This window comes from Rhinolophus sinicus, chromosome 16, assembly GCF_057876585.1.
Source record: "Rhinolophus sinicus isolate RSI-liver-muscle chromosome 16, RSI-T2T, whole genome shotgun sequence".
Lineage (NCBI taxonomy): Eukaryota > Metazoa > Chordata > Mammalia > Chiroptera > Rhinolophidae > Rhinolophus > Rhinolophus sinicus.
In genome coordinates this window covers 31,900,658-31,926,754 of record NC_142516.1, presented here as the reverse complement: position 1 = coordinate 31,926,754, position 26,097 = coordinate 31,900,658, and the positions used below count along the sequence as shown (strand labels likewise).

The 26,097-nt window shown below is 52.3% G+C and overlaps 1 protein-coding gene across 4 annotated transcripts in view; it reads right to left on the bottom strand.

The window, feature by feature from the left end:
* The window catches only part of TLN1 (talin 1), a 31,584-nt gene extending 5,508 nt beyond the window's left edge, over positions 1-26,076 (bottom strand). Inside the window, exons 1-49 of one of the 4 annotated variants that reach the window (XM_019729067.3) lie at positions 25,937-26,076; positions 20,114-20,230; positions 19,595-19,757; positions 19,249-19,346; positions 18,857-18,986; positions 18,625-18,777; positions 18,205-18,347; positions 17,964-18,091; positions 17,185-17,245; positions 16,435-16,539; positions 15,961-16,116; positions 15,150-15,251; positions 14,905-14,981; positions 14,522-14,702; positions 14,245-14,358; positions 14,026-14,134; positions 13,597-13,805; positions 13,329-13,427; positions 12,871-12,921; positions 12,156-12,323; positions 11,673-11,967; positions 10,963-11,129; positions 10,002-10,130; positions 9,697-9,813; positions 9,476-9,589; positions 9,141-9,275; positions 8,866-8,994; positions 8,587-8,689; positions 8,262-8,470; positions 7,749-7,868; positions 7,344-7,541; positions 7,008-7,147; positions 6,719-6,812; positions 6,528-6,617; positions 6,295-6,417; positions 4,585-4,728; positions 3,929-4,090; positions 3,552-3,692; positions 3,281-3,462; positions 2,960-3,092; positions 2,640-2,741; positions 2,381-2,551; positions 2,143-2,292; positions 1,930-2,031; positions 1,729-1,848; positions 868-1,014; positions 531-697; positions 236-419; positions 20-145 (exon numbers count right to left, since the gene is read on the bottom strand). In XM_019729067.3, coding sequence (XP_019584626.2) covers positions 20-145; positions 236-419; positions 531-697; positions 868-1,014; positions 1,729-1,848; positions 1,930-2,031; positions 2,143-2,292; positions 2,381-2,551; positions 2,640-2,741; positions 2,960-3,092; positions 3,281-3,462; positions 3,552-3,692; positions 3,929-4,090; positions 4,585-4,728; positions 6,295-6,417; positions 6,528-6,617; positions 6,719-6,812; positions 7,008-7,147; positions 7,344-7,541; positions 7,749-7,868; positions 8,262-8,470; positions 8,587-8,689; positions 8,866-8,994; positions 9,141-9,275; positions 9,476-9,589; positions 9,697-9,813; positions 10,002-10,130; positions 10,963-11,129; positions 11,673-11,967; positions 12,156-12,323; positions 12,871-12,921; positions 13,329-13,427; positions 13,597-13,805; positions 14,026-14,134; positions 14,245-14,358; positions 14,522-14,702; positions 14,905-14,981; positions 15,150-15,251; positions 15,961-16,116; positions 16,435-16,539; positions 17,185-17,245; positions 17,964-18,091; positions 18,205-18,347; positions 18,625-18,777; positions 18,857-18,986; positions 19,249-19,346; positions 19,595-19,724 — 6,408 coding nt within the window. In that variant the 5' untranslated portion in view covers positions 19,725-19,757; positions 20,114-20,230; positions 25,937-26,076. The remainder of the gene's footprint in view (positions 1-19; positions 146-235; positions 420-530; positions 698-867; positions 1,015-1,728; positions 1,849-1,929; positions 2,032-2,142; positions 2,293-2,380; positions 2,552-2,639; positions 2,742-2,959; positions 3,093-3,280; positions 3,463-3,551; positions 3,693-3,928; positions 4,091-4,584; positions 4,729-6,294; positions 6,418-6,527; positions 6,618-6,718; positions 6,813-7,007; positions 7,148-7,343; positions 7,542-7,748; positions 7,869-8,261; positions 8,471-8,586; positions 8,690-8,865; positions 8,995-9,140; positions 9,276-9,475; positions 9,590-9,696; positions 9,814-10,001; positions 10,131-10,962; positions 11,130-11,672; positions 11,968-12,155; positions 12,324-12,870; positions 12,922-13,328; positions 13,428-13,596; positions 13,806-14,025; positions 14,135-14,244; positions 14,359-14,521; positions 14,703-14,904; positions 14,982-15,149; positions 15,252-15,960; positions 16,117-16,434; positions 16,540-17,184; positions 17,246-17,963; positions 18,092-18,204; positions 18,348-18,624; positions 18,778-18,856; positions 18,987-19,248; positions 19,347-19,594; positions 19,758-20,113; positions 20,231-25,936) is intronic. The other 3 variants (XM_074330689.2, XM_019729066.3, XM_019729068.3) reach the window with 3 other exon arrangements.
* Positions 26,077-26,097: the final 21 nt, after the last annotated feature.

The following is a 26,097-nucleotide window of genomic DNA, read 5'->3' as shown; positions in this document are numbered from 1 at the left end:
TGCTGTCATTCCTGCCCACCTTGGCAGAGTTCTTGAGCTGCCACACAGCAGGGTCGTCCCCAACTTTGCCAGCTGCAGCCTTTGTTGCACTGATGAGGTCTCCCAGGGCCTTGGCCACATCTTTTACCGCATTGATCAGCACCACCTGTGTGGGAGAGCAGAGGCTCTGGTCTGTGGGACGAAAAGGGGGAATAGGAAGTGGATCTGACCAAGATTAGGGGTGTCAGGTGGATACCTGGGTCTCAGGGTCCTCGGCTCCTAGGCTGGCTGCACCCAGCTTGACCACGTCAGCGAGGCGGGTGATGGTGGCCACAGAGGACTGGGCAGCCTGTGCCAACTTCTCCTGGCTGCCAGCTGCATTCTGCACCAGGACCTTGGTGTCCTCCACCAGCACCTTTGCTGTCTTCAGAATGCCCTCCCTGAGGGTGGGCCCAGCCTAGTTAGCCCTCTTCAGACCCCGCCCCCTGCCCCTCCAGCCTCTTCTGGCCCCACCCACCACCTGCCTCCCTGAGGCCCTGTTCCCTCCTCACCGGTGGTCAGCGAAGGTTTCAGCACCTTCCCGATTGAGGGTGCCAGCAGTAGCAAACATGATGGTGGTGTCGAGGTCGGCAATGATGCCGGACACGGCACTGGCTGCCGTGATGCAGGCCTGAGTGCCACGATTCCCCGCCTGGAGCGCAGCCAGCACGTGGGAGACCTGGGAGAGGAAAGTCACGTGGTGACTGTGGTAGGGGCCATGTGAAAGAGAAAGGTCACTGGTGCTCGGGAGAAGGGACAGAGGCGAGGGCTCAGAAGGCTAGAGGAGGACGGGAAAGGCTGCAGGGTTGGGGAGCCAGCCCCTCAGTCCACGGGGATGAGCACAGTCACCTTTTCGGAGACTCTCCGGGCACATTCTATGAGCTCCTTCTTGGTGTAGGCGTCACTGGGGCTGCACTGCAGGGCGCCTGCCTTGGTGACCAGAGCAGAGCAGCCGTGCCCCAGCTCCTGTACCCGGTGCTTGATGTGGGCACCTATCTGTTAGCAGATGGAAAAGGAAAATGGATTTTACAAGAGGAACTCAGGGTACCTCCACTGTGCTCGGAAGAGTCACCTAGGACCTAAAAAAAACATGCATCGGAGCGCACAGACTTTTCCTGTTTCACATCCTTTCGGCGGGAGGTCACCTACACACAGATAATAATAGCATGTGGGCACCAGCTGGTGAGGATTGTGTTAAGCATAGTGAAAAGGAGGGGAGAAGCACTTTATGCTGGGCTATCTGAATCAGAGGGCCATGGATTACAATTTGGCCTGTGGAGGGTTTTGGGGTTGGGGATTAGGTGTGTTTTGCTAAGATCCAATTACTTGCTTTCTTGGAAAGCCAGGAGCTTAGGGAAGAGCTTCATGGATCTATAACAAGGAAGAACTAAAGGGAATATACACTTGCAGCAGAACAGAGCAGTAGTCATAGGCCCAGATGAGGGCTGGCAGAGGCAACAGTGGCAGGCCAGGAAACCCAGATCCTGGGCTGTCTCCTTTATCCCTGTAACTGAAGGCTTTGATCCCGTCCCTACAGACCCCTGATCACTCTTTAGTGCAATGGCCCTGATGGTGTGTTTCCCTTTTTATGAAAGACTAGAGGAACCTAGTGTGGGACAGCCCCAGAGGCTGACATGACAGGAACAAGGGACATGCCACTGGGGTTCTCTGGGAGGAGCGGGGCAAGGTCAGAGCTGCCTCCATGTTTACCTCTTCATTTTCAGCAGCCACAGCTGCAGGCTTGGCTTGTGAGGCTAGACGGCCATAGTCGCTGGTCAACTGGTTCGCGAGAGGGCCCAGCTCTTCAGGGCTGGTGTTTGACTTGGTTACCTAGGAATAATGGAAAAGGTGGGAAATTATGCCCAAACTCAGCTCTCCAACGGCAGTCCTCTTATACTCCCTCACACTCACCATCTCCTGAACAGTGACAGCAATGGCCTTGGCTGTCCGCACCATAGTTGTCTGGTAATCCACGAAGGAACCTTCTGGTTCACCCATTGGTCCTTCATCTAGCTGAGGGGGGAGGATGGGGAAATGGGGAAGATGATCAGGGCCTCTGCCACTGTGCTCAGGAACCCTGGCCCAGGGTCGCCTCAGTGCCCACAGGTGCCCTAAGACTCTAACCTGGTTGATGGCCTGGGAGATGGAGTCCACCATGCCACTCACGACCCCAGCAGCACTGGCTGCCTCGTTGAGGGTTGTGGTCAGGTCCTCTACAGCCTCTGTCATCATCTGCACAGCCTCCTCCAGGGCTTCCTGGGTGTGAGCTGCTTGCTGTGGGGTAGAGTGAGTGGAGGGGGGTCCTGTTCCAGCTTCCCTGACCCCTAACTAGTGGTAGCCCCTCCCTCCCAGCTCTCCATACCTTGGGGTTACCACCAGCCTCCTTGGCTGTGTACAGCAACTGCAAGGCAGACTCTGCCAAGGTTTTAGTTTGGTCCAGGAGTGCCATCTGCTGCGGGTGGCTCAGGGTCTTGGAGGCGGCACCTACCGCAGCCAGGGTGAGTGGCTCAAAGTACTGAGCCATCTGAGACACCTGAGGCAAAGGGTTGGAATGGGGGTCAGCTGGGCCAGGGACCCTCTTCACCCTACCCCCAGGATTCCCCACTTGTCTCCCCAGGTACCTTGTGTCCCAGCTGGGAGGCTTCAGCCCGGGCAGCACTGGCCAGTGGCTCAATAAGGTGAGAGATCTCCTGCACTGCGGTGAGCATCTGGGTGTGTAAGGCCTGGGGAGGAAGCGGACGTTAGCCCTGCAACCTGGAACAGGACCCTCTGCTTGCACAGGACCCCACTGTTCCTTCCATACCAAACTAACTAACTGCCCCTGGCATGGTCCATCCTCCTGATGCCTCTGTGAAACCCACTTCTGAGTCCCCCATCTTCCTCAAGTCTGCCATCTCTCTTGCCAGACACAACCTTTCACATAACCCTCTGCCCCCCTTACCTCTTGAGAGATCCCCTCCCGGGGAGCAAGCTGCTGGCTGACTGCAGCAAGGGACGCCTGGTCGAGGTCGCGCAGACAGCTGTTCAGAGCTGCAATGGCCGCCTCACACTCCAGCTGCCCCGGGGCCTTGTCCCTGCAGACACATCACAGGCTCCCATACCAAGAACATCCCCTTCAAACAAGGCTGGCCTGTTCTCCCCTATGTCCCCCAAATCTTGGTAACAGGTATCCTCCAACACTAGCCCATCTAATTGCACCGAAGTGCCCATCCCTCCCCAACGTATGTCCCCCAGTCACACTGGTTCTCCATCCCCTCAATACCTCATGCTTGTAATAAGCTTCTTGATGGAGTCCGAGACCGTACGGGAGTGGCCAGCTAGCACGGACCAGCGTGGGGGGTCCCGGGGATTGACTGCCAGGGCCCGGGCTGTCTGAATTAGTCCCCCAGCACTCTCCAACATTGTCTTGGCAGAGATCACAATGGGCTCCATGGCAGCCCGGCCCTGGGGAGAGGGCAGGAAGCAGGTAAGTCTCACAACTCCCGAGATGAGGTGGCGGCTGGCTCACTGGTTCTCCCTTCAGGCCGCCTCACCTCAGGGCTGATCTGGGCAGGAACGCTGGCAAACTCAGGGTTAGATGCAAAGGCACTCAGGTTGTCCACGGCCTCCAGCAGAGGGGCTGTTGCTGCTTGGCACTGGGCACGGTTTTCATCTGTGAAGGCCCCGTCTAGCGCCTGGAAGTGGGTGACAGAGAGGCCCTCAGGACAGACTGGAGGCAAAGGGGATGAAGCCCAGCGCTCCCTCTTGGGCTTAAAGGTGTGGGGAGACTGGTGATGACCAAGATAAATAGGAAAGGGCTTGGGCTCAGGAAGAAGGGATTTAGTAGAAGGCCTCGGGGAATGATGGGGATACTCAAGAAAGAGAAGACTGGGTAGGTCAAGGAGAGGTGGAGAATTCAAACATTGGGAACCTTGATGGTCTTGACAAGATTGGCTGTGCTGTTGGCCACCTCCTTGGCTGACTGTACAAACTGGCGCTTGGCGGTAGGATTGGCAGTCCGAGCAGAAGCCAGGCGGCAGCTGTTACACAGTGCAGAGGTGTGTTTGGCCACAATGGTGGCTGCCGAGAGCACCTGAGGAGAAAGACACATGAAAGAGCCATGAGGGTAGGAGGGAAGTATACACACCCACGGAGGAGCTGCTTGCAGGTTGGGGGATGGAGAGCAAAACCTTTGGATGTCTACTTAGGAAAGACAGAGTCATCTGGAAAGTTCAAATTTGGGAGACAGTGATACTCAAAGACGAACAGGGCGTGGGGGAGGGGGAAGAAGAAAGACAAACACTAACGGGGTCAGTAAGATGAACGACAGAAATCCTAACGGGGTCAGTAAGAGAGTAAGCTCAAACGTCTACAGAGAAGTTGTGAACTTAGAAACAACTGAAAGAATGATGAGAAACATGGCAGAAGACAATTACCTAAGAGAAATCGTGTGTGGAAGGTCAGAGATGGCTCTTAGCCCTCTTTTTCCCCATATTTCCCACATCTCCTCCTTTCCCCACGGGCCAGTCCACCCTGGCTTGGCATCCTTTCCTAGACTTGCCCATGGTACCTGTTCCCTTGAGTTACCTGGGCCTGGGTACAGCCAGGCTCCCCCAAACTCTGACAGGCCATCTGAATTGCCTGGTTTGCACGGGCAAACTGTGTGGGCTCCACCAGCCCTTGCTGTCCAGCTTGGCTGTTGGGGTCAGAGACGCCAACCAGATATGCAGCCTGGGGAGAGAAAAGTTTGAAAATGAGGAGTAAAGAACAGTCTTCAGGTAGGAATCGAATAGTGATTGTGGGGACAAAGGGGAATGGGGGTAAGTTTAGTGGCCAGGATTCTATGTGAGTGGAGGTATTAACAAACTAGGCATTAACAAACTGAACAAGATATTAAACAATATTAACAAAATTATTGACAAATTAAACCATAATTAACAAATTAAAGGTATTAACAAACTATAGTGACACTACAGAAAGCCCAACAGCTGCCCCCACCCACCGTACCATCTGCACACAAAGAATCATTTAAAGACATACTGTATTTTGCCGTGTATAATGTGCACTTTTTTGCCCAAATTTGTGAGGGAAAAAGAACGATGCTTATTATATATGGATAGTACTAATTCCGTATATAAACGTTTTTAGATTTTTTACTTATGCTTATGAGTTAAAAGTGTAACTCTAGAAATCAGTAACGATATCTATATGCAAAATAATACCCCAGAATACGATCATCAGTTTTGTTGAACTTACAATGAACTTGCAACAATGAAGAGTTCTTGGTCTTCTATGATGTGTTAATATTGTAAATTTGTTAGTGGTACATAAAATTTCTTATACCTTGTAACTGTTCTTGTGTTTTGTAATTATTTGTTACATAAAATTTCTTGTGCCATAATATATTAAAAAATAAATCCTAAAATTCCTTTGTAATATAAAAACTAAGTACCTAAATGTAAACAAATAAAAATTTGAATTAAAAAAATTGAAAGATTTTTTTCCCCTGAAAGTTTGGGCCAAAAATGTGAGAGCACATTATATATGACAAAATACGGTAGTTCTAAAACTATGGAGGTTGTTAGGCTAATTAAATATACAACACCGCCAAGCTTCAGAGATTTGGAAAGAGGAAAGGGGAATGGGTGTAATGGTTGCCAACATTGTTTTTATGATTTCAAGACCATTGTAAGGTTGGATTCGTACTTCGAGTTTGCTTTTTTTTCTCTTTATGCTTGTCCAGAAATAAGTTAAGGCATATAGAGCAGGCCACCCAAGAGAACAGGGCGATGGGAGGTAGGGGAGGCTGAGGGAGCAGGATGGTAGGCTTTCAGGTAAGCAGTCCAAGTCAGTATTAAGGATGGGTATCCTAAAGCAAAATACTGTCAGAGCTAATTAGTTGTTTTATACTTTATAATGTGGTAAAAAGCAAAGTTAAGTAGTAATTCAAATAACTGGAAATTTAGTTACTGGTCCTATTTTGATAGAGTAGTAATTATGTGACAAATTATTTGCACATACTAATTAGTATATACCAAGAAAGCCAGGGCTGGAAAAGGTCCAGTGGTTGGACAGAGCAACCCAGCCCAAGGCACCAGGTGTAGTAGTGATTGCGATCAGAACTGTTGGGGTTCTATGATTATTGACAAATATCTGCACTTCAGGAGGCGGGAAGAACCCGTTTCCACAGCTGGTTTTGCAAACATAACTTCTTGATTTATCTACATGTGTGTCAGGCTATGAAGAGGTAGGGAAAAGGAAAGCAGGGCATTCCAGGAATCATCTCAGGAGAATAACCTGGGCGGCTGCCTCGGTGAAACCGCAGAGGGCCTTGGAGGCTGTGGAAATGGCCTCTCCGAACTCCGGCAGGTTTCCATTCTTGGCATTTTGGGAGATGCCAGTCATAGCCTCACCCAGTACCTGAGGAACAGAAGGTATCAGGAGTCAGGTCATCGTCAGAGGGGTAGAGCAGCCCCTGGTTAGTTCCATCTTTCTGCCCCCTGCCCTCCTGGGTTCTCAGCTGTACTTGCCTTTGAGTTCTCCATTACACTGTCCAGGCAGCCAAAGTAGGACATGTCATTGATGGGCTGGACTGGGTTCTCTAGGAGTTCCCGGACAGTCTGTAGGTGGAGAGTGAAGTAAGATCCAAGACACCTCCCGCACCGCTAGACCCATAACACCCTCTTCAATCTCCAGCCCAGTTAGCCTATCAACTGCCAACCTCCAATTCCCGCAGGGCATTGTCACACTCTTTCTGGCCTGGTGCCTGCTGGGTGCACATGGTGATGAGCTGGTTGATGCTGTCGGTCACCGCCCTGGTAGGAACAGAAGGGTGAGAGAATGGGTGCACGGGTAGGCCAGCATTCCTGGGTCCCATCTACAAAGTGAGTCCCTAGCTATTTCTCTTTTGGGTGGGACAACTCCTAAGCTGGGGATATCTCATGAAGGCTCCCCCCCCCCCCCCCAGTCTCTCCAACACTCCAGGGCTGGGCTTCCCAGGTCCTACTTACCGGGCAGCTGCAGCCAGCTGACTCTTGAGGTTGGGGGCAGCAGGGTCTGTGGACAGGGCCTTGGCGGCCAGAAGAAGTTTGCTTGAAGACATGGAGATGCCCTTCAAGTTGGACACGACCTGGGCCCGGTCCTCCTGGCTCTGTTGAAGGCGAGGGGGTCCATCAATATATTGTCCAGTCCTTTCCTATCTGTCTCTGAAAGGGATCTTCTGTCCCAGACAGTCAAATACTGCTACAGATTTGGGGGAGGGGGGGAGCCAGGAGCAGGGCAGGCCCCCATGGCCACATGGGCGCCTCCTATCTAACCCTTGAACTAAATCCTGTGCCTCTTCATACCGGAGCTTGTCCTGCCATCTCCACGCCAGCTTCCAAGAAGGTGCTAAAGTCCTGTCCAAATCGTCCTGAGGCTCGAGCCAGGTCCTGAGGGGTTCCCCGAGAAGCCTGCACCAGTTCTGTGGCTGCCTGATTCAGCCCAGCAGCGGCTTCATTCAACCGGCTCTGAGCTTCTTGAAATGTCCCGGTGCTAGAGGGAAGCTGCAGGGTCAGAGAGAAAGTGGGGTGCAAAAATGAGGACTGATGCGAGGCAGAACTTGGTAAAGGGGTGCAGAAAGGTGGGCCTAGAGCCTGGGACTAATGAAAGAGGATACATCTGGGAAGTCAGGGTCAAGGAGAATTCTACAGGTGGAAGAAGCTCGGAGTTTTTTGGCTCCTATGTTCCCCTCACACCCGCAGTCCTCCTACCGAGTCACTCAGGAGTCGCTTGCTGGCGTCTCCCACTGCTCTCAGGGCATTATCCACATCTCGCTGGCCAGGTAGGCAGCTGACACAGCGGTTCAGTGCCTGGGTCACTGCTTTCGCGACCTGAGGTAGGAAAGAGATGAGGGGTTGACGGGGGGTTGCCAAAATGGAACAGTATGGGACATCCCCTCTGCCCATAGGACGTGGAAGATAACTGCTCTGTTGCCTCTGAGACGGAAGAGGAAAGGGGACGTTGTAGCTGAGTAGGTTGAAGTTAGGGTATTAATGACAGTGATCAAACTTCCCCCAACTTGGTCTTTAGCTGGGCCCCTGACTCAGTCTGACTGAGGCACTTGTATTAGGATGGAAGGAAAGGGTGGGATCTAGGGAGATCTCAAGAGCAGACCTTAGAAGCTGTCCCTCTGTCAGTGTGGGTGAGGCTTTGCTCCAATCACAACTGGCCTGCTGATGGAGCCTGGGGGAGAGGGAGAGAGCGGCCCCTTCCCAGTACCTGACCTGGGCAAGCCGCTGCTGGCTCTCAGGGTCCCCTGGATGGCCAGCTGCCTTTTTCGCCTCCTCGATGAGGCTGCTGGCCTTGTCCAGTACATCACTGGCCGTGTCAAGCACAATGGCCTGCACTGCAGGATCTGACATCAGGGCAGCTACACCCCTGGCAGCCTGGGCCAGGGACCGCAGCCCACCTGCCACATCGCGAGCGGCAATACCTGGGAGACAAGGGAGGGGAAGGGCAAGGCACTTGATCCCAGTGCTTTCTTCTCTGTCAGCTCCTATTCCTCCATCCCCCTCACCATTCGCCCAATTCCTGGCCCTGCCCACATACCTGCATAATTCTCATTGCCCTGAGCGACCTCCCCCAGGAGCTTGGCGATGGCAGAGCTCACTGCTTTGGTGCTGTTGCCCAGGTCCTGGGCACATTTCTCCATCTAGGGATGAAGGGGGAGTCTCAAGGGGGATCCAGTGGAGAAGGAACTGAGAAGAGGGAAACTAGGAAGCTCCTTGGGGAAATCTGGCAGTTTAAATGAGGTTTGGGGAAGCTCTGGGCACAGGAGGGAATTCAGACTTCAGGGTTTGCGTAAGAATGAAGTTTAGGAATGCTTACCGTCTCCCCAGGTAAGGGTTTAAGCTTGCCATCTCGAGCTGCTGCCTTCACCTCCTGCAGGTCTCTCTCCAGATTCTGTACCACACTCAGTGCAGAATCCATCTCCAAAGGTCCACACGCCTCCTGAGCCTACAATGACGTGAGGGTAGGAGGTACTGCTCTGTCCCACTGATGCCTCAGGTTATATGATTATCCCTGTTTTAGGTTATTCTGCAGATTCCCCATCATCCCAGGACTCTACCCTCAGCTTCCAAAATGAGTGTCAGCTCCCATACCTTCTGGGCAGCAGTACGAAGTTCAGCCAACGCGGTGCCAAGGTTTTTAGCACACTGACTCAGCTGCATGGCCGAAGCCTGGTCCTGAATTGTTGGCACTGAGGCCTTCGCAGCTGCCACCATCTTCCCACCTGGCTGTAGGGGAACAGGTGGGCAGATAAAGGTACCATCTTTCCTCTGGGCTTGGTATAGGGACTGAAAGGACGTGGTGAGCACTTGGGCTCAATACTGGGACAGAGGCTACTTTACTCGCAGAGATTTAAACTGTGGCAGATCTATGGGACTTAGAAGGGTGGGAAGGGTCTAGTCTGGGAGGTGGGGAGAGAGTGCCTTGCCTGCAGGAAGCTCTGGCTGGCAGCAATGAGGGCTAGCTGGGCACTGGGACTGTCAGGCTGAGCTTGGCTCCCTCGGACGCCCTGCACCAGCAGGGGAATCTGCTCTGCCACGGCCTGTAGGTGAAAATGTCATGAGAATCCCCCACCTCCACGCCAGACTGGGGGAAAGTCCCTCTTCTCCCACACCTTCTCCTGCCCCCACATGCGTCCTGGAGTCTCACCTTGCAGCTCTGCATCAGCAGGGGCTGGGGGCCAGCAGAGACCTTGGGGGTGGCGGCTGCATGCTGGGCTGCAGCAATGGTCTGGGTAGCTGAGGCTGCAGCCTGCTTGGCTGCATGCTGTGAGGACAGAGTAGTCAGGACACGCCCCCGGCTTTCCCATACTCAAGGGGCTACCTGGCTTACCCTGCCCATGCCACCCTGCAAGCAAGTGTCAAGTGACTTTCTCTCCGCACACCTCTCCATTTTTTTTCAGTCCTCCTACAGCACCCACCCTCTCTCGCTCCTGGTTTGTTTCCTAGTCTCACCTCCAGGCGCTGCACCAGCTTTTTTTTGATGGCATTCTGCGCAGCCGCATTAGTCGCCATGCGTAGACCCTCAGCTGCCTCCCGAAGTCGCTGCTGTTGTTCCTCACTGTCAGGGTGGGCGGCTGCTCCCTGAGAGAGGTGGACAGACAATCACCACCCAGCATCCCTGTGGATCCTGAATAAGCTCTGCTCTGACCCCTCCAGACTCAGACTTTTTCTCCTGAAGTCACTTCTAATATCCCACTGAAAGGTAATCACCACTGAGGTGAGCTGGAAGGCGACTGGAAACCTTGGGGGGACCCTGTAGTCTCTTTGGGACGCTGAAATCCCTTCTTTAGGTGGAACTGTTTCTTCTTCTCCTTTTTGGGGAAGGGGCCATGTTTCTCCCTCTATTCCCCACAAAATACCACTAGCACATGGGGTTGAGCAGGGACCAGGAGGCTGCAGTTGAGAGGAGGGAACCTCAGCAACACGAAAGCAGGGGACCTGGTCGCTCCTGCAAACTGAAAAACCCCAGGCCTGGGAATCTGTTGGCTTCTTCCTGACAGTCCTCTGCACCGTGTCCCTGCGTCCCGCTGCATTGTCTTTGCACGGCTAATAGCGGAGCCTTGGGACTAAAGGCTTACGTGCATTCACAGAAGACACCAGGAAGCAGCGGGGTCACAGGCAGGTAGTGGCAGCAAAGTAGGGAAAGGTAGGAAAACCAGACCTCAGACTTAGAGAAAGCAAAAGGGTTTGGTTGCCAGTCAGTCAGCAAGGATTTTGGAAATGACATTGGCTGGAAGTCTGGGCCACCACCCACCCGCAGCTTAGGGATGCAGTTACTTCCTGCGTGCTCCTCTATTTGTTCTCTTGTATTTTCTGCTTCTCCTGGGTCTGCACATCAGAAGAGGCTAACTGTCTAGACTGTTCTATTTCCCTTCAGGGACTAGTCTGGGAGTCTGCACAGAAGTTTCGGTACCTTGGCAGCCTCCACCATCTTAGCTGTGGCATCAGCTAGGATCTTGGCAGCACTTAACAGCTTGCGGGAATTCTCCAGGTCACTCTCCCCTTCAGCATCAGCCTTGATGGCATTGACCAGGTCAGACGTGGCTTGGGCTAGGATGCGGGCCTGTCGCACCATCTCACCTGAGGGCAGGGCACAATCAGGGGAGGAAGCCATAGACACAGAGGGTGCTGGGGTGCAGGAAAGTGGTGTAGACAAGATAGGCAGGGCTTTTCAGAACAGTAGAGACTGGGGGAAATTCTCAAGTGACTTCCCTGAAGTTATTGTTTTCCGGCTTTAGGATCTTGAAAAGAAACAGATTTCCTGGTGGGCTCTGACGGGAGGGAAAATAGTCTTCAATGGATGTTTTTAGCAAATAGCCTTGAGAGGATGAAAAACTACTGGTGAAGGCTTCTGGTGGTGACGGGGTAGAGTGGCGTAGGAAATGCTATCTCCTATTAATACCGCTTTCTACCTATTTTTGTATCCACTTGGATATATTCTTTAAATGTGCTAAGGAAGGCAGAGCAGGGATTATATTCCTGCTTTTCAGATGGGGAACTGGAGATTAAACACTCAATCTACTGTGATGAGTCCTTAGCGGGAGGTCAGGTCTGCAAGGGAATGTCCAATGGGCTTGGCAAACCTCACTGGTGTTCTTTGTCTTCCAGGGGTGGTGTCCTTACCAGCATCACCCATGGAGCTGAAGATGTTCTCAGTGACAGTAAGGATGGTGTCAGTGGCCTGGTCATAGCGGCCAGCAGGCCCAGCCCCTGTGGCGTGGGCCCTCACATGCTGCAGCAGCTCATTCAGGGCCTGGGTGACAGCTGTGGCTGCTGCTCCTACCCCCCGCAGGAGCTGTCCATCCTCTGTGGCTGCCTGGGAGGCAGACACACAGCCCTCCACGGCTTTGGCCACTAGTCGTCCGGCCTCCACCAGCTGCTCTTGACAGACAGGTGAGCTGATTGTAGGTGCCACCACCTGTGGGCAAACTAGGTGTAAGAGATGTAGGCAAGGGAAAGGAGTCGTGAAGTGGGGTGTTTGTGGTGTTCACAGTAGTCACTGAGTAGGGTAATGAGGTCTCGGGAGCCAAAGAGATAAAATGAGAGGGTCTCGAGTGGGCGCAGCATCACCCCTTGGCACAGGCTAGAGCCACCTTTGGGACTCACCTTGGTGCAGGCCACCAGTTGGGAGGTGGACAGGGCACACTGTGTTGCCGCAGCAATAACCTGGGTCTGAAGCCCCGAGTCCTCTGTCCGCTGGGCCACACTCTTGGCCTTGAGGACCAGGGCAGCTGCAGCACTTGCTACGGCCTTGGCTAGTTGCATTAGTACATCCTGTGAGAAAAGAGCGGTCAGCATGGCCTGAGATGGGGCTTAGGATACCTGGACCCTTCTCAGAGGCATAAGCTGGTTCATTATTCCCACTGACTCCAATCACAGGACAGTGTATGCAGAAGCAACCAGAACCTACCCCAAGCCCCCGCCTTGAGCGCCCAGTAGGACAGAACCCCCACCACGGAACAAACACACACCGAGAGAAACAGAGCCTACACCAAAGGGAGAAACGTGCGAGGCGGATACACTCGGTGGCGATGGGAGGGAAGGGCAGTGCTGTCACAGGGGGATGGAGAGAGGAGGTACCTTGGGGAGCCCTCCCATCCCCAGCTTTTCTCCACTCCTCCTCAATCTTGGTTGGAAGCAGTCACCCTGGAGTCTTGGGAACAAGTCCCTGTACTACCCTCCCTGATTCTACTTCCTGAGCCCTTCCTCCCCATCTCCTATCATGTCCTGCTCCCCCAGGAGGCTGGGGGAGAGGAGCAAAGGCGAGTGTATACGGCTCAGAGAGGACAAAGCTGGGAAGGCCCAGGCCAGAGGCCGTTACCGTGGGGGGATCAGAGGGAGATCGAACCCCAGACCCTCTGGGTGCACATATCTGCATGGGAAATCCAGGATGACAAGTCAGCTGAGGAAACTGGCATGGGGTGGGGAGGGTGGGCTAGAGGAACAGAGTCCCGGGTGGTAAGATCTAAAGGGCTGGAGGGGGTTCAAGATGTCCTCAAGCTGGGGCAAGGGCTACATATGGGAAAGAGGGAAAACATGACAGGAGGCTAAAAAATATCATCAATTAGGGCCAAGGGTGAACTAATGGTTAAGTTTGGATTCAGGGGTCCTGAATTCTCATCTTCCAAAAAGGTACTAGAGGTTCCCAGTGTCATTTCTGGAAACAGAGGTTCAGGTTGGCTCTGAGGGGTCAATTCAGAGTAGCAGGACTAGGAGCTGGTCTCAGGATCAGGTCACCTCCTAGAAACTGGGGTTCTGGGGGTTGGGTAAGTCACCAACCTGGAAGTGGGGGTCAGTATCACTTTCCCCAATTTGCTGCAACAGCTCCCCACTGGCCTGGCCCACGTTCCCAGCTGCTTGCAGCAGGTTCTGACGGGGCTGTGGAGAGTGAACACCAGTCAGAAGCTGCCCAACCCCTGCCCACATGCCCACGGGTACTACGTGCCCACGGGTCGCACACCTCCATCCTGCTACTTGGGCTGCCCGCCCCCTTGTCCTTGGGTTTGAACCCTTGCTGCTCCCTAGCGCCAGCCCCATGGCTCCTGACCTCAGCACTGGCTGGCTGGGCACTGCGCAGCAGTTCTGACACTGCCCCGGCAAGGCCCTTCGCGGCCTGCAGCAGCGGACGGCCACTGCTGCCTTCATCCTCCAGCAGGGCGGCCAGCAGCTTCACGCCACGGGACATCTCCGTCAGGTTGGAGGAGATGGTGGTGACTGCACAGCCCACTGCAGTATAGTCTGTCTCTGCAGGGTCCCCTGACGGAGGAGGAGGAAGAGGAGTGTGTGTGAGAGATAGGCCAGGCTAGACGACAGGCTGAGAAGCAGCATCATCGGCAGTTAGTCACACACACTTCCTGAGAGAGACGTATACACACACACTCCCTTCCATGAGTCAAGGTGCAGTCACTCCTGAGCCAGTCACACTCTGCTTGCACTCGCTCGCCCACCACACACAATGAGCCGCTGTCCAGCCTACCTGCTGTCAGGTTTACCACGGAGGCAGTACCGGCTGTGATGGCATCTACCTGGGAGTGGATCTCATGCTTTGATTCATCCATCTTGTTCTTCCGCCAGGCCTTAGAGGCCTGAGAGAAAGAAACAAACCTTAAGATCTGCTCCGCTTTGGTTAACCCCAACCCTGTTCCTTGGAGTCCTAGCTTCAGTCCCACTGGTCTCTCCTCCGTCTCATACTCACAGCGTCCTGGCCCAGAGGGGGCAGAGTATCAAAGTCGTCCAGAGTGGCCTGAGCAGCCTGCACAGCCTGCATGCTGGAGTTGATGGTTCCAGTGAGTGCCTGCTGGGCTGAAGTCTGCAAGGAGAGGACACATTCAGAGGAAAGAGAAGGGAAAAAGAAACGTGAGGCGAGGGAGAGGAACACAAACAGGGACAGGGGAAAAGACTGCCTAACTTCTGGCTAGGCCCAGCTGAGAGGAAGTTGGGTGGGGGTGCTGGTACCGTGGTGGCACTCTTACCAAAGGAGGCATGTGTCCTCGGTGCATCTGGCCACTGGTAATCTGCTGCTGGGCAGGTGGCATGCTGCCCACCTGGAAATTCTCAGGACCAGAGGCTCCAGAGCGCATGATGGCCGGCAGGGCCACAGAGCCATGCTCCACTTTCCCCACCCGGTTATACTGCTGCTGGAGGACGGTCGACCTGGAGAGGGAACATACTGAGCACTCAGAGGTCCTCCACCTCTCCCCGCTTCCTACCCAGCTCTACCGCCTTTGCAGGTCCTGTGCTCTCGGGGGAGTGTGAGGTCTCATTACAGCCTAAGGATTCCCCACCCCAACAGTCCTTGGGGTCAAGCCTGGCCCTCCTGCCCCTGAGGGATGGATCAGCCCAGCTCCCTTCGTACTTTTTGGGGGACACCGAGTCCTCCAGCATAGTAGACTCCTCATCTCCCTCCATCCCAAAGTGATCTTTGCTTTTTTTCTGTAGGAAGAAAAAAGTAATAAGAGTTAAAGAAGAAGAAGTGGGGGAAAGGCAGACTCTTCTTTCCCCAATCAGCCGTTTTCCAGAACGTGGGTCCCCATTTCTAAAGGACCGGCTTGGGAAGAAGGTACGGGAAGGTAAGGAAAAGCTGGGGGTGGCAGTGCTCACCTTCTTAAGGATGATGTCAATGTAGCCAGCAATGAGCTGTGCGATCTGCTCCCCCTCAGTCGTCTGCACCGAGTAGTAGCCATCTTGATAGTCCCCGAAATCCTAGGGTGACAGGTGGGGGCTCAGTGGGAAAGCTGGAAATCACCCTCAAGGTCGAGCAGATGAGGGTGTCTTCCCATGCCAACAGCCCTCTAGGAAGAAGCCCATTTCTTTATTTTCCTCTCTGGAGGGAAATATTTTATTTTTCAGAAGTCGCCTTTATGCTACATAGTTTCAAATCCATGCCATTCAGGAAATCTCTTTTCTCTCACCCTGATAATATACTTGGGGAGACACTAACATTTACCATTACATGACCACACTTGCAGGTTAGCACCAGTACCTAAAATGGAAAACTAGCATTTACTAATTGCTCTCTCACTGGGGCACTTCATCAAGTTGGTACCAGCTTCAATTCATAACACCAACATATAAAGCCAGAGAGGAAAATTACAACACGTAGTTGCTGCAAAGAGGGAAGGCCTGTTTTTCTATCACTGTTTTCTTCCCTCTCCCCAAGTTTCCTGTGATCTCAGCTTACTGTTTACAATCTTGTTCTGTTGATTTTAAAGAAAAAGTTTCATTTAAGCATAACTCACTCTCCAGGAGCTTCTCCACTACTCTAACCTTCATATTCCTGTAATAGTTCCAAAGTTCTTTTATTCTGGAGTCATGTTCAGTGCATCTGCCCCAAGGGAGGTGGAAAGACCTCTGTAGCTGCCCTTTCTCTGAAAATTCCAAAGCCCTTTCTCATCTACGTCCCCCGGCTCACCAGGGTGAAGCTCTTGGGAGAGGCAGCCCAGCGTTTGATGTTGGTGAGGTTCCATTCCTGGATCACTTCTTTGGTCTTCTCATCCACTCGCATCACACACTCCTTAGTGATGCCCAGGAGCCTGGGCACCAGCTTGTTCTTTCCCTTCATCTTTTCCTGTTAGACAGAGGTTATTATTGGTGTTACAGGTCAGAGGTCGAATGAGAAGTGATCAGTCAGATCAGATCAAGACCACAAGGGGGTGCTGAGGTGGGAAGGGGCACCACGCTAAGCTAGGGTGTCAAGGGATGGACAAATGCAGGGTGCAGGGTAGGGAGGGAAGTGATGGTGGAGAACTGACAATGGGCAAGTATTCACAAGGTAGAGAACAGGGCTCCTGTGGAATGCTGGGAAATGAGGGTAGGGTCGGAGATTTTCAGATAGGAAAGGGTAAGACGGAAATGAGGAGGGCGGTGAGAAGGGTCGGTAACCCACCTTAACCAGGAAGAAGGAGACGCCATATGTCTTGAGGGAACGGGCTAGCTTCACGTAGCGCACCTTGGCCTCGATCTCACTCATCTGTCCACAATTCTTGTGTGCCTTGGAGAATGACACGGGGAAAGATTTAGCAAAACATCGGGAGGATAATACCACAGACAAGGCTTTAAGTTGGGATGTTAACTATAACGGGCGAGCATTATGGGGACACAGGAAAGGTTAGGGAGTACAGCATAAGAGAAATGAGAGGATGACAGGGCTGGGGGCTGAAAAGGATCTGCAGAAGCGGTGGTTCAAGGGATATAGTTAAGGAACTTGCGAACCTTCTGAAGACATGAATGGATAATTAGGAAGTAGGTCAGATAGAAGGCCTTTTGGGCGGAGTATTCAAAGAGTGGGGGTAACACCTTACATTTGTTCAAAGACATACTTTTCACAGTAATTTCAGGTATACGGTCTCATTTGATTTTCCTATCAATCCTACACAGAGCAGGTACTGTTATCATGTTAGACGCAAACAAAAGAAAACAAAAATATTGAATTGAATCCCATGGCAAATGCAGTGATGGAGCTGAGACTAAAAGCCCGGGTCTTCTGCTTTCTTGGCACAGGAGAGGTGGGAGAACAGCTTGGTGGGTGGAAGCAGGGTGGGAGCAGATGGGGAGGGGGTGAGGGTCCATTTAGTCAGTAGGATTAAGCAGCAAAGCTCCCGGGTCATCCCAAACACTTTCCCCTGTCCCCATTCACCTGGAAGATCTTACGCTCTCCCTTCTGCTTCACATACTCCTTGGGCAGGAAGTCCTTCAGGCTATACCAGAAAAGGGAGGGTCAGCATGTAGTGGACAGCATCGGGGACATGTTGGCCATGGACTGTGGGCTTAGGGGTGTGAGGGCATGTCTAGGACGGTGTCATCTTTGGGGAGAATGAAGACTGTGAGGGAACAGAGTCTGGATTGTCTCTGAAATTGAGGTGACTTAGCATTAGCTCTTGAATGCAGCCTGTGTCTCTCCCCACAGGGAAAGGGACTGAGGGAACTTGAGTTGGAGGCTCAGTCCCTGAGGGAAAGAGGGTCAAGAGCATCATTTCAGGGAACCAAGAGCAGAAGGAGCTTACTAGAAGAATGACCATGCCTGTAGGAAGCTGAGAGAGCCACACCAAACTACATTCTGAGAAATACCAGTGAGTGAAGACTTGTGAGACTTTTTAAATCTAATGTTCCCTATGAGTAAAAATGTACCCTATAGCCCTCTGGCTACTGCGGTAAAATTCTTCAGAAAATGTCAAAGTTACGTGCTTGCTTCAGACATAGGTGATAGGGGCAGAAATTTGGACCACATTCATATTCCACATAGGGCCAGTGAGGAGACAAATGGCTGATGGAAGCTAAAAAGGTACTCATGTGGGTCAAACCCTGGTACCTCAGGAGAAGAGATGAGGTGAGAAGGCCTGGGATGGAGACAGGCCTACTGGGGTCACAATGGCAGGGAGTCCTGGGCTGACAGGGTGTGGGATGTGAGTTACTCACTCAAGGAAGCCGGCCTTGTGCTTCTGCTCATTGTGGGGCCCAAACTGGATCTGGCATTGGAAGCCAGCAAAGTCACAGGCCTTGTCGAAGGAGACAGGGTGGGAGCCATTTAGGATGTCATCTCGTGCCTGGAGAGCACAGGGAAAGGAGGCGAATGTTGTGTGTGGGCGAAGGGATGCCCCTCACTGCGCTTCTGTCCCCACTCCCTACCTCCGCTCCCTCGGGCAAGTCCTCTCCACACCTGCACATAGAGAAGGTTCAGCTGGACGGGGTCTCGGGAGTCCACATTCTGGTCTGAGTAGAAGAACTTCCTCCGCAGCAGAAGCGTCTCGTGCTCCTCCACTCCCTGTTCCCTCAGTGTGCGGCCATGGTCCAGCCAGTTCACTGGGACACAGAGAGTCCCCTCAATGCCAAGCCCCCATGGCTTCTATGCTGACTGGTCTCTGGCTTTTTGTTTATTTCTTAATTTCTTACCTTCTCTCAATAACATGCTAAGTTCTGTGAGTATAAGACTGTTTTACTACTGATGCATCCCTAGTGTCTAAAAAGGTGCCTTGCAAGAACGGGTGTTTAACAAGTAATAAATAAATGGCTATCCCCTGCCCCCGCCACTCCCCAACCCGACCATTTCCAGTGCGCTCTTTTTTCCATTTCTGCTTACACTCGTCATCTGTGTGCAATTTCTGCTTGAGTTTCTCCATCTTCTTCTCATCTCGCAGCAATGTCTTGTCCTTTCGTAAGGTCCCTGTCACCTCCTCCTTTTTCTCTTCCATCAACTCTCGAACCAGAGAATATTCATCATGGTTGGTGATGCCTAGGGGAGAGGGAGGGGTTGGTAGCATGCCAGGCACTGCATCCATGTCTTCAGGCAGAGCTGGACTGACACCCCTTACCAATGCGGGCACAGATGGTCATGAGCATGTCGGTGACAGTCTTAGAGTCGTCTACCATGATAGTCTTCACAGTTCCATCTAGCATCCGGATCTTCAGGGGTCTCTGTTTCTTCCTGTACTCCATGGTGTCCTGTTGGGGCAAGAATAGGAGGTAGGAGCCCACTTTAAGCTAGAGGTATTACTTCCTTCTTACACGGCCAGAGGGGAGGGAAGGAGATTACTAAAAGGAGGGCTGCGATGGCTCACTCAAAAGCAGGGTATTAGGCCCACCGGTAAGAGACAGAAAGCATGGAAGGGATCAGAGACAATAGATTTGGGTCCTGAAAACAGAAGGGGGAATGGGGAAGTTGATGGAAGAGAATGTTGGTGGTCCTTGATGAAGTGATACTCACCCCATTTCGGAGCATGTAGTAATCCAAAGCTTTCCCGGCTTCCAGCCATATACCCTTTTTGGGGTCATCATCTGACAGAAACAGCCCAAAGTCGCTGGCTAAAAGAGAGGAGGGATCACCTCAGACTTACGAGGACCCCAGTGTGGCTAAATGGCTGCACCACTGCCCCATACTATTAATATTTCCTCAGTGACTCTGGGCCTAAAGGGGAAGGAGGGCACCACGGAGCATAGACCCGAGGGATAAGTAGCCTTGGGGGACAATAGGGTCATTGCTCAAGGCCAAGAGCCTGGGAACAGAAGGGATCAAGGATTCCCACCCTAGCCACCTGGCTAATCAGACTCACCAGGGCCAGTCAGCGCCTCTGGGATACGCTCACGAATGATGCGACAGGCGTCGTACACCATGGTGGACGGCTCGAACTGCATCGTCTTCACCACATTTCCAATGCTGATCTTGAGCGAAAGTGCAACCATGGTGGCAGGTTCTTCTCTCCAGCCTGGCTACACCTGGCCCAGGGCATCAGGGCATTAGAACATCCGCATTAGAGGAGAGGCGGTCCCCCAGATGGAGTCCCAGGGAGGAGTGTTTTTGAAAGGGACTCACCAAAGCACATGGTAATGAGGTTGTTTTTGTTTTACTCAATAATTTTAAAGTGTAAAAGATTAATTACATCAAAAGGACCAGTCCTAAATACCTAAGTCATTTGAAGGAGAAGCTGGTCTGCAAGGTTCAAGAACAGGTCTGAAACGCAGTGTTAGCTGAGGACGGTGCTCTGTCACCACTGGACTCTGTGCCTCCCTTCTTTCTTCCAAGTGTCCCTCTCTTGCCCCCTTTCCCAGCCCTGCCGCTGCCTTGTTTTCACCTTTTCCTGGTTCAGTCTTTTTCTCTCTGTCTCTCATTAAATCCTGCGGGCTTTCCTGGCTGGGATTTTCAGAGCTCTGCCCTGACTCATCACGTGACCGTTCCTCTCACAACTTTTCTACAAAATGAAGAAAGTTGTGTTAGATAATCCTCAAGGGCTCCCCAAGCCTGCAGACACTGACTCTGGCTAGTCTGGCAGAGAGACCAAACACTGGATATTCAAGCCATCCAGGCCCTCTCCTGTTCCAGCTTTCCTGAGATGCTACCTCCCCCCCAACCCCCCCCCCCCGGAGCTTGGACCCATATTTGGCTTCCCAAGCTAGAATTGACTCTCTAATCCAAAGGGATCTCAGAAATTGTCTAGTCAACTGTTCAGTTTTGGAGGAGAATCAGACCCTGTGGTGAGTGGGGGGAGGAGGCGTTACAAGGTAGGTCAGAGAAAGCCCAGTTCTTCTCAGTCCCTGCTCTGTCCAACTCACCAAGTCCTCACTACAACTCCTCCTACGGCCGCTCCTCTTCAGTAAGTCCTTCTCAGACCCTGTCCTCTTATCTCAGTGCCTCTCAGGACACCAGTCCCACCCTGCCCTCCCCCGCCCTCCTGGCACCACCTCAGTGGGCTGGAGGAGCTACTGGAAGCGGCAGGTGGCGCACAGTGCACAAGTGGATAAGTCTGCCTGGCAGCTGATGATGCGACCCAGCTCGGTGCAGGGATTGGTGCCTCATAGAGAGTGAGCACATGCAGGCTGCCCGTTCCCTTCCTGGCACTGCGAGCCCCAAGGGGGAACGCACTAGAGGGAAGGTTGGAAGCAGAGGTGGAGTGTTGGGATACAGAAGCCAGTTGAGAACTAGGGAAGTTGGGAAGGGGTATGTTTTTTGGAGGTGAAGAGGTTAGGGAGGACAGGGTGAGGGGGATTGAAAATCTAGGTAGAAACAAGAGACGAGAGGCCTGGTCTGGGTAGGTCTAGGTAGGAAAGGTCTGGGTCAGGATCTGGTAGACTATTTCTGACATTCTAAACAGTCCAGAGTCTCAAAAGAGAAGAGATCACAGCTCACTCTTACTTCCAAACAAGAGAGGGCCTCCCAGGCCCCCCAGTTCCAGCTCTCTGCCTATATCCCCATTCCTCGGGCACCCCCTCCCCCCAGGAGTTGGACAGACCTGGCTGTGGGGTTACCGGAGGGCTGGAGCAAAGCTGGAGGAGTCAGAGGCGCTGAGGGCAGGACTGAGAGGACCCTCCACCCCAAGCTAAAATTGCACATCTCCCCCCATTTCCTCCGGACACATGGACACCCCCTTCTTCCTCAAGTACGGAAACCTCTGGTGAGACCCCGATAAGGGAGTTGAGTCATGCCTACCCTTCCTCTCAGGCTTGTCCGGAGTGGACAACTACATAGCTACAAGGGGTGAGGAAGAAGGGGCACTGAGGCGTGAACTGGGGGTGATACGGGCATAGAACAAGGCCGCTGGAAGCACAGGGAGAAGCTCTCCCGTTCCTGCTCTGGTCTGAGAACTTTGATCCCCTTTCCATCATGTTTTATGGAACAGCAACAACACCCCCTCCCCCAATGTCCCCCTCCCAGGGAACTCCTCCTCCCTCAAGACATTCCTGAGATGCATTCCAGAGGAGTTGGGCAATTGGAGGGGGAATAGAGGACAGAAGGTCAAATCCCAGCAAGGAATGGAATGTAAGTGTACAGGGGGTAAGGAATTTGGGGTACATGGAGAATATAGCCAGAGCAGATACCTCCAAAGGGAGTTGCAGAAGGACAGGGAGTCACAGAGAAGGACAAAGGGAGAGAGAACGCTGAAGACAGAGTCAGAATGGAAGAGGGTTGGGGGAGTAACACTCAGCCTGTTACCAAATTTGGCCTCTGAGTCTGTAACCCGCGAGGGGTGGGGGTGAGGGTTGTGGGTGAGACTGACATATCCAGCCTCAGGCTGCCGGAGGCTCATTTAGGGCTGGACCGGGCAGCCGAAGGGATGGACCGGGCAGCCGAAGGATGGACCGGGCAGCCGAAGGGATGGACTGGGGAGCTGAAGGGCTGGGCCTGACTTCCCCCAACACAGCCCCTCCTCACCTACTCTCCTATCCATACATATTCATTCTCTGCAAATGCACCCCAGCCTATCTGTGCACAGAGCTCTTCCCCACAAAGCTACTTACACTGTCTCTACATACATGTTATCTCATACACGCAGCCCCTACACAGATCCCATCACAACCATCTTATCTTTCCGTAAAAAACCCCACGCACTCAGCTTCCCCACAAATATACCTCTATCAGCAAGCACAACAGTCACCCCACATCTCTCCTTCCATTCATTTAGCAAGCATTTCTGAAGACTTGTTGTGGGGAAGGCCTTGGGCCAAACCCTCAGGGCTGGGAACCAAGAGTAAGCCCTAGCCTTTGCCCTCAAGGGACTCCCACTCAGCTAAGTGGATGAGCTAAATACAGATTTATAACAGAGAGAAGGATGTAAAGAGCCAAGAGGTGTATGCTCAGGGCAGTGATTCCTTTAGGTAAGGGAAAGGGGACCAAAATGTCTCCATGAAAATTGTCTTTTGAAGTTACGATTTTAAAAAATAAAGATAATAAAAAATAATAGTGATCTTTTTATTGACTATATGTCCATTGCTTTGTATACATAATTTCGTGTAATCCTTACAACAACCCTGCAAGGTAGGCGTCATTATTTCCACTTTTACAGATTAGGAAACGGAGGCTCAAAGAAGTTAAAAATTTGTTCAAGGTACTTGTCCAAAATCACACAGCTAATAAGGTGTGAAGCCAGGATCCGAACCCAGGTCTCTCTGACTCCAAAGCCCAAGCTCTCTCCACTACATCAGCCGGAGACGAGTCAAGGGGAGCATTCCAGGCAGAGAGAATAGCATAAGCAAAGGTGGAGAAGCAGGAAGCCATGGAGGAACATTCAAGAAGTGAGCAGACAGGCTGGCTGAAGCACAGGGTACCTGCAATGGAGCAGTGATGGGGAAGTTAGGGTTAGGATGGAAAGGCAAGGGAGGACTAGAGAGAAGTATGAGAGATTTTACCTCCTGGAGGGCCACAGAAGGCCAAGGGAGGCTGTGTGCAGGGAAGGGACATCACAGGAACTGGATTTTAGGGAAAAATTGGCACTTACTTTGGAGATTGGTTAGAAGGACACTGCATTAGCACAAGTGGGGTGTAGTGAAGCCAGAAATAGAATAGTGGAGAGAAGGATGTTACTCATTGGAAATTTTAAGACATAGAACTAAAAGGACCTAATGACAGTCTGTCCTGTCACCCCTCAGGGCCGAGGGCCCAAAGTCAGGCTTCTTGTCATTAGTGGCCCCTCAGTGGCTGGGGTAGCTTGAGTTTAGGTAAGAAACTGGGAAGGGGGAAAGAAAGGATCAGGCTGAGCTGGGAATGTGAGGATGCGCTGTGGTTAGCGGATGTGGTTAAGCTGTGGGAAAAAGGGGGTGAGGATGTGGATGGTACCAGGTAGGAGCAGAAGGGATGAGGTTAGTGTTCTGTTTCAAGTGGTACTAGACTTACGGGGTGGTCACTTCATAAAGTGTAGAAATGCCTAATCACGATGTTGCACACCTGAAACTAACATAATATTGTATGCCAACTGTAACTGGAAAACTAATTTAAAAAATACAATGTATCTACATACCTCCTTATAAAATTAAAAAAGAAGTGATGAGGTTAGTTACTGGACTGGACTGGAAATGGGGAAGACAAGGCACAGAGAAACGTGGGGGAAGATGGCAGTAGGAAAAAATACATATGTAATCAGTCACCACTTTAGGCTGGGGAAGAGGAATCATTCTGTGGACAGCGGCTAAGTCAGGGAAGGATGAAGTGAGGTCAGAGGCTAGGTCAGGCTACAGGAGGCTGAGAAGAGATGGGCTGTGGTCAGGAGCTAAATTAGGAAGGCTGGGATGGAGGGAGAGTAAAGGGACACTGGTAGTGTCTAAGTAAAGCTGGAGTTGCTGGGGTGGGGCAGGGCATGGGGTGCAGCCAGTGGCTGGGTCAGGCTGGGTAGGGGATAGTGCTCTGGTCAATGGCAGGGTCAGGCTGGGAGTAAAAGGGGGTGTGGTCAGTGGCCTGCCTGGGCGTGGGATCAGCAAGACCCAGTTTCCTCTTTGGGTCTCATTTCCTCTTTTCTGTTTAGGGAGTGGGGGAAGGGGATCTACAACAGGACCAAGAAATTAAGGAGGCTTAGAGTCAGGGAATGGCACATAGCAGGGATGAGGGGTACTTGCCAGTTGTGTTGGGCTGGGGGTGGGGTATTCAGCAAATGACTAAGAGGTATGCAGGTGAATGAGTGGGTGAAAATAGTGGGAGAGTGCTATAAAATGACGGGAAAGCTCAGATTTGGGTGAAGGTAAATTAAGGTAGGATGTGTAGATTAACAGGTAGGAAGGGAGGCAGACCTGAAGCTAGGAATGGATGGTAAGATGAGCATGGGAGAATTAAAGGCAAGGTAAGTATTCTGTAAAGGGATGTGCAGGAAGTGTGTGACATGCAGGGCCAGTGATAAGAGTTGGAGAGGAGGGCTTAATATCTAGATAATGAAGGAAATGGGAGGCAGTGGGGCTGAACTTTCAGAGAATTCAGTCATCCCTTTCTTCCCTGGCAACAGTGTCTCCTTGGTCTACTTCCCTCTTAGTCACTCGTCCCTTCTCCCCTAGGCAGTCCCCCACTTATGACTAGGCCTTGTACATCTCCTGAGTTCCTGACCTGTCTCCCACCGCCTATCTTGTAAACAACACAGTCTGGGAACCCCTGCCTCTCAACTGTGGTGGCCACAGCAAGAGCCTTGGGCTTAGAGAGTAATAAAGAAGGTGGAATCCCAGATGCCTGCAATTCTAGCTGAAGTCCAGAACTATGGCTTGAAATTAGTTTGTCACTTCTCTAGGTCAAAGAAGCCCCTGCAACTACATAGGAAGAAGAGACTTCACCACCGCAAAACAAGGACATCCACCTACTGCCAATGTTGTAAATTTTACCTGCCTGAAGTCACTACCCTAACCTCAACCACCACCTCTAAAACTACCCCTGATTTCTAACATTATCCTTGACCCTAATTTGTTTCCTGTTTCCCAATACTGGTTTTGACATTCATCCCTTTCTGGGAAGATACCTGTATCCAATCCCTGATCCCTAATATTGATAGAATTTTTACCTTTAGCACTAGATCCTCTGACCTTAACCCTAAATGTTGACCCTAAACCTATAGCTTATTTGTCACTTGATTCCTGACCCATCCCTTCACTGTTTGACCCTAATACGCCACGATTCTCTAATCCCTGAAACTGAACTTCTAACCTAATTCCTGTTGTTGACCCTGAACTCTAATTTTGACTTACTCTGGCCATCTTAGAAAACAAAATAATGACCTTAATCCAAACTTTATCTCTATAAAACGGACCTGGCTCAGGCTAATAACTGCAAATTTTAACCCTGGCTCTATAACTCCTGAAGCTAACCTGACTCCTAAATCTAACTTCACCTAATCCCAAACTCACCCAAAGCTTTCCTAGCCTCTAGCAGCTAACCTCAAAGCCGATCCCCACCCTGCACCTCACTGCCACCCTACTTCTCATCCTCCCCAAAACCTATCCCAGACAGAAGACTGCTCCCAGGAAGGGCCTGGCTCCCGCAAAACGGCCTACCTAACTCCGAGCCCAAGCCCGGATGCACTGGACGCTGACCCCTCCAACAAGACCCGAAACAGGAGACGCAGGAGAGTTAGGGGCCCCGCCTGCCCACCCACCTCCCCGGCATGGCCTCGAGGCCCCACCTTGAGACTCCCGCTTGGCCCCGTCCAGCCTACCTGAGCTGCCCGGCTTGTGCCCCGCCCGCTGGCCCGCTAGCCCGTCTGTTCTCCCGATGGCTCTCGGGCTCCGGCCTCGCCCTCCCTTCGGCACTCTCTCGGCCACTTCCGTCCCCGGAACGTCCCCCACCCGCGGGCGGCGCCCTGGGCCCGCGCTCTAT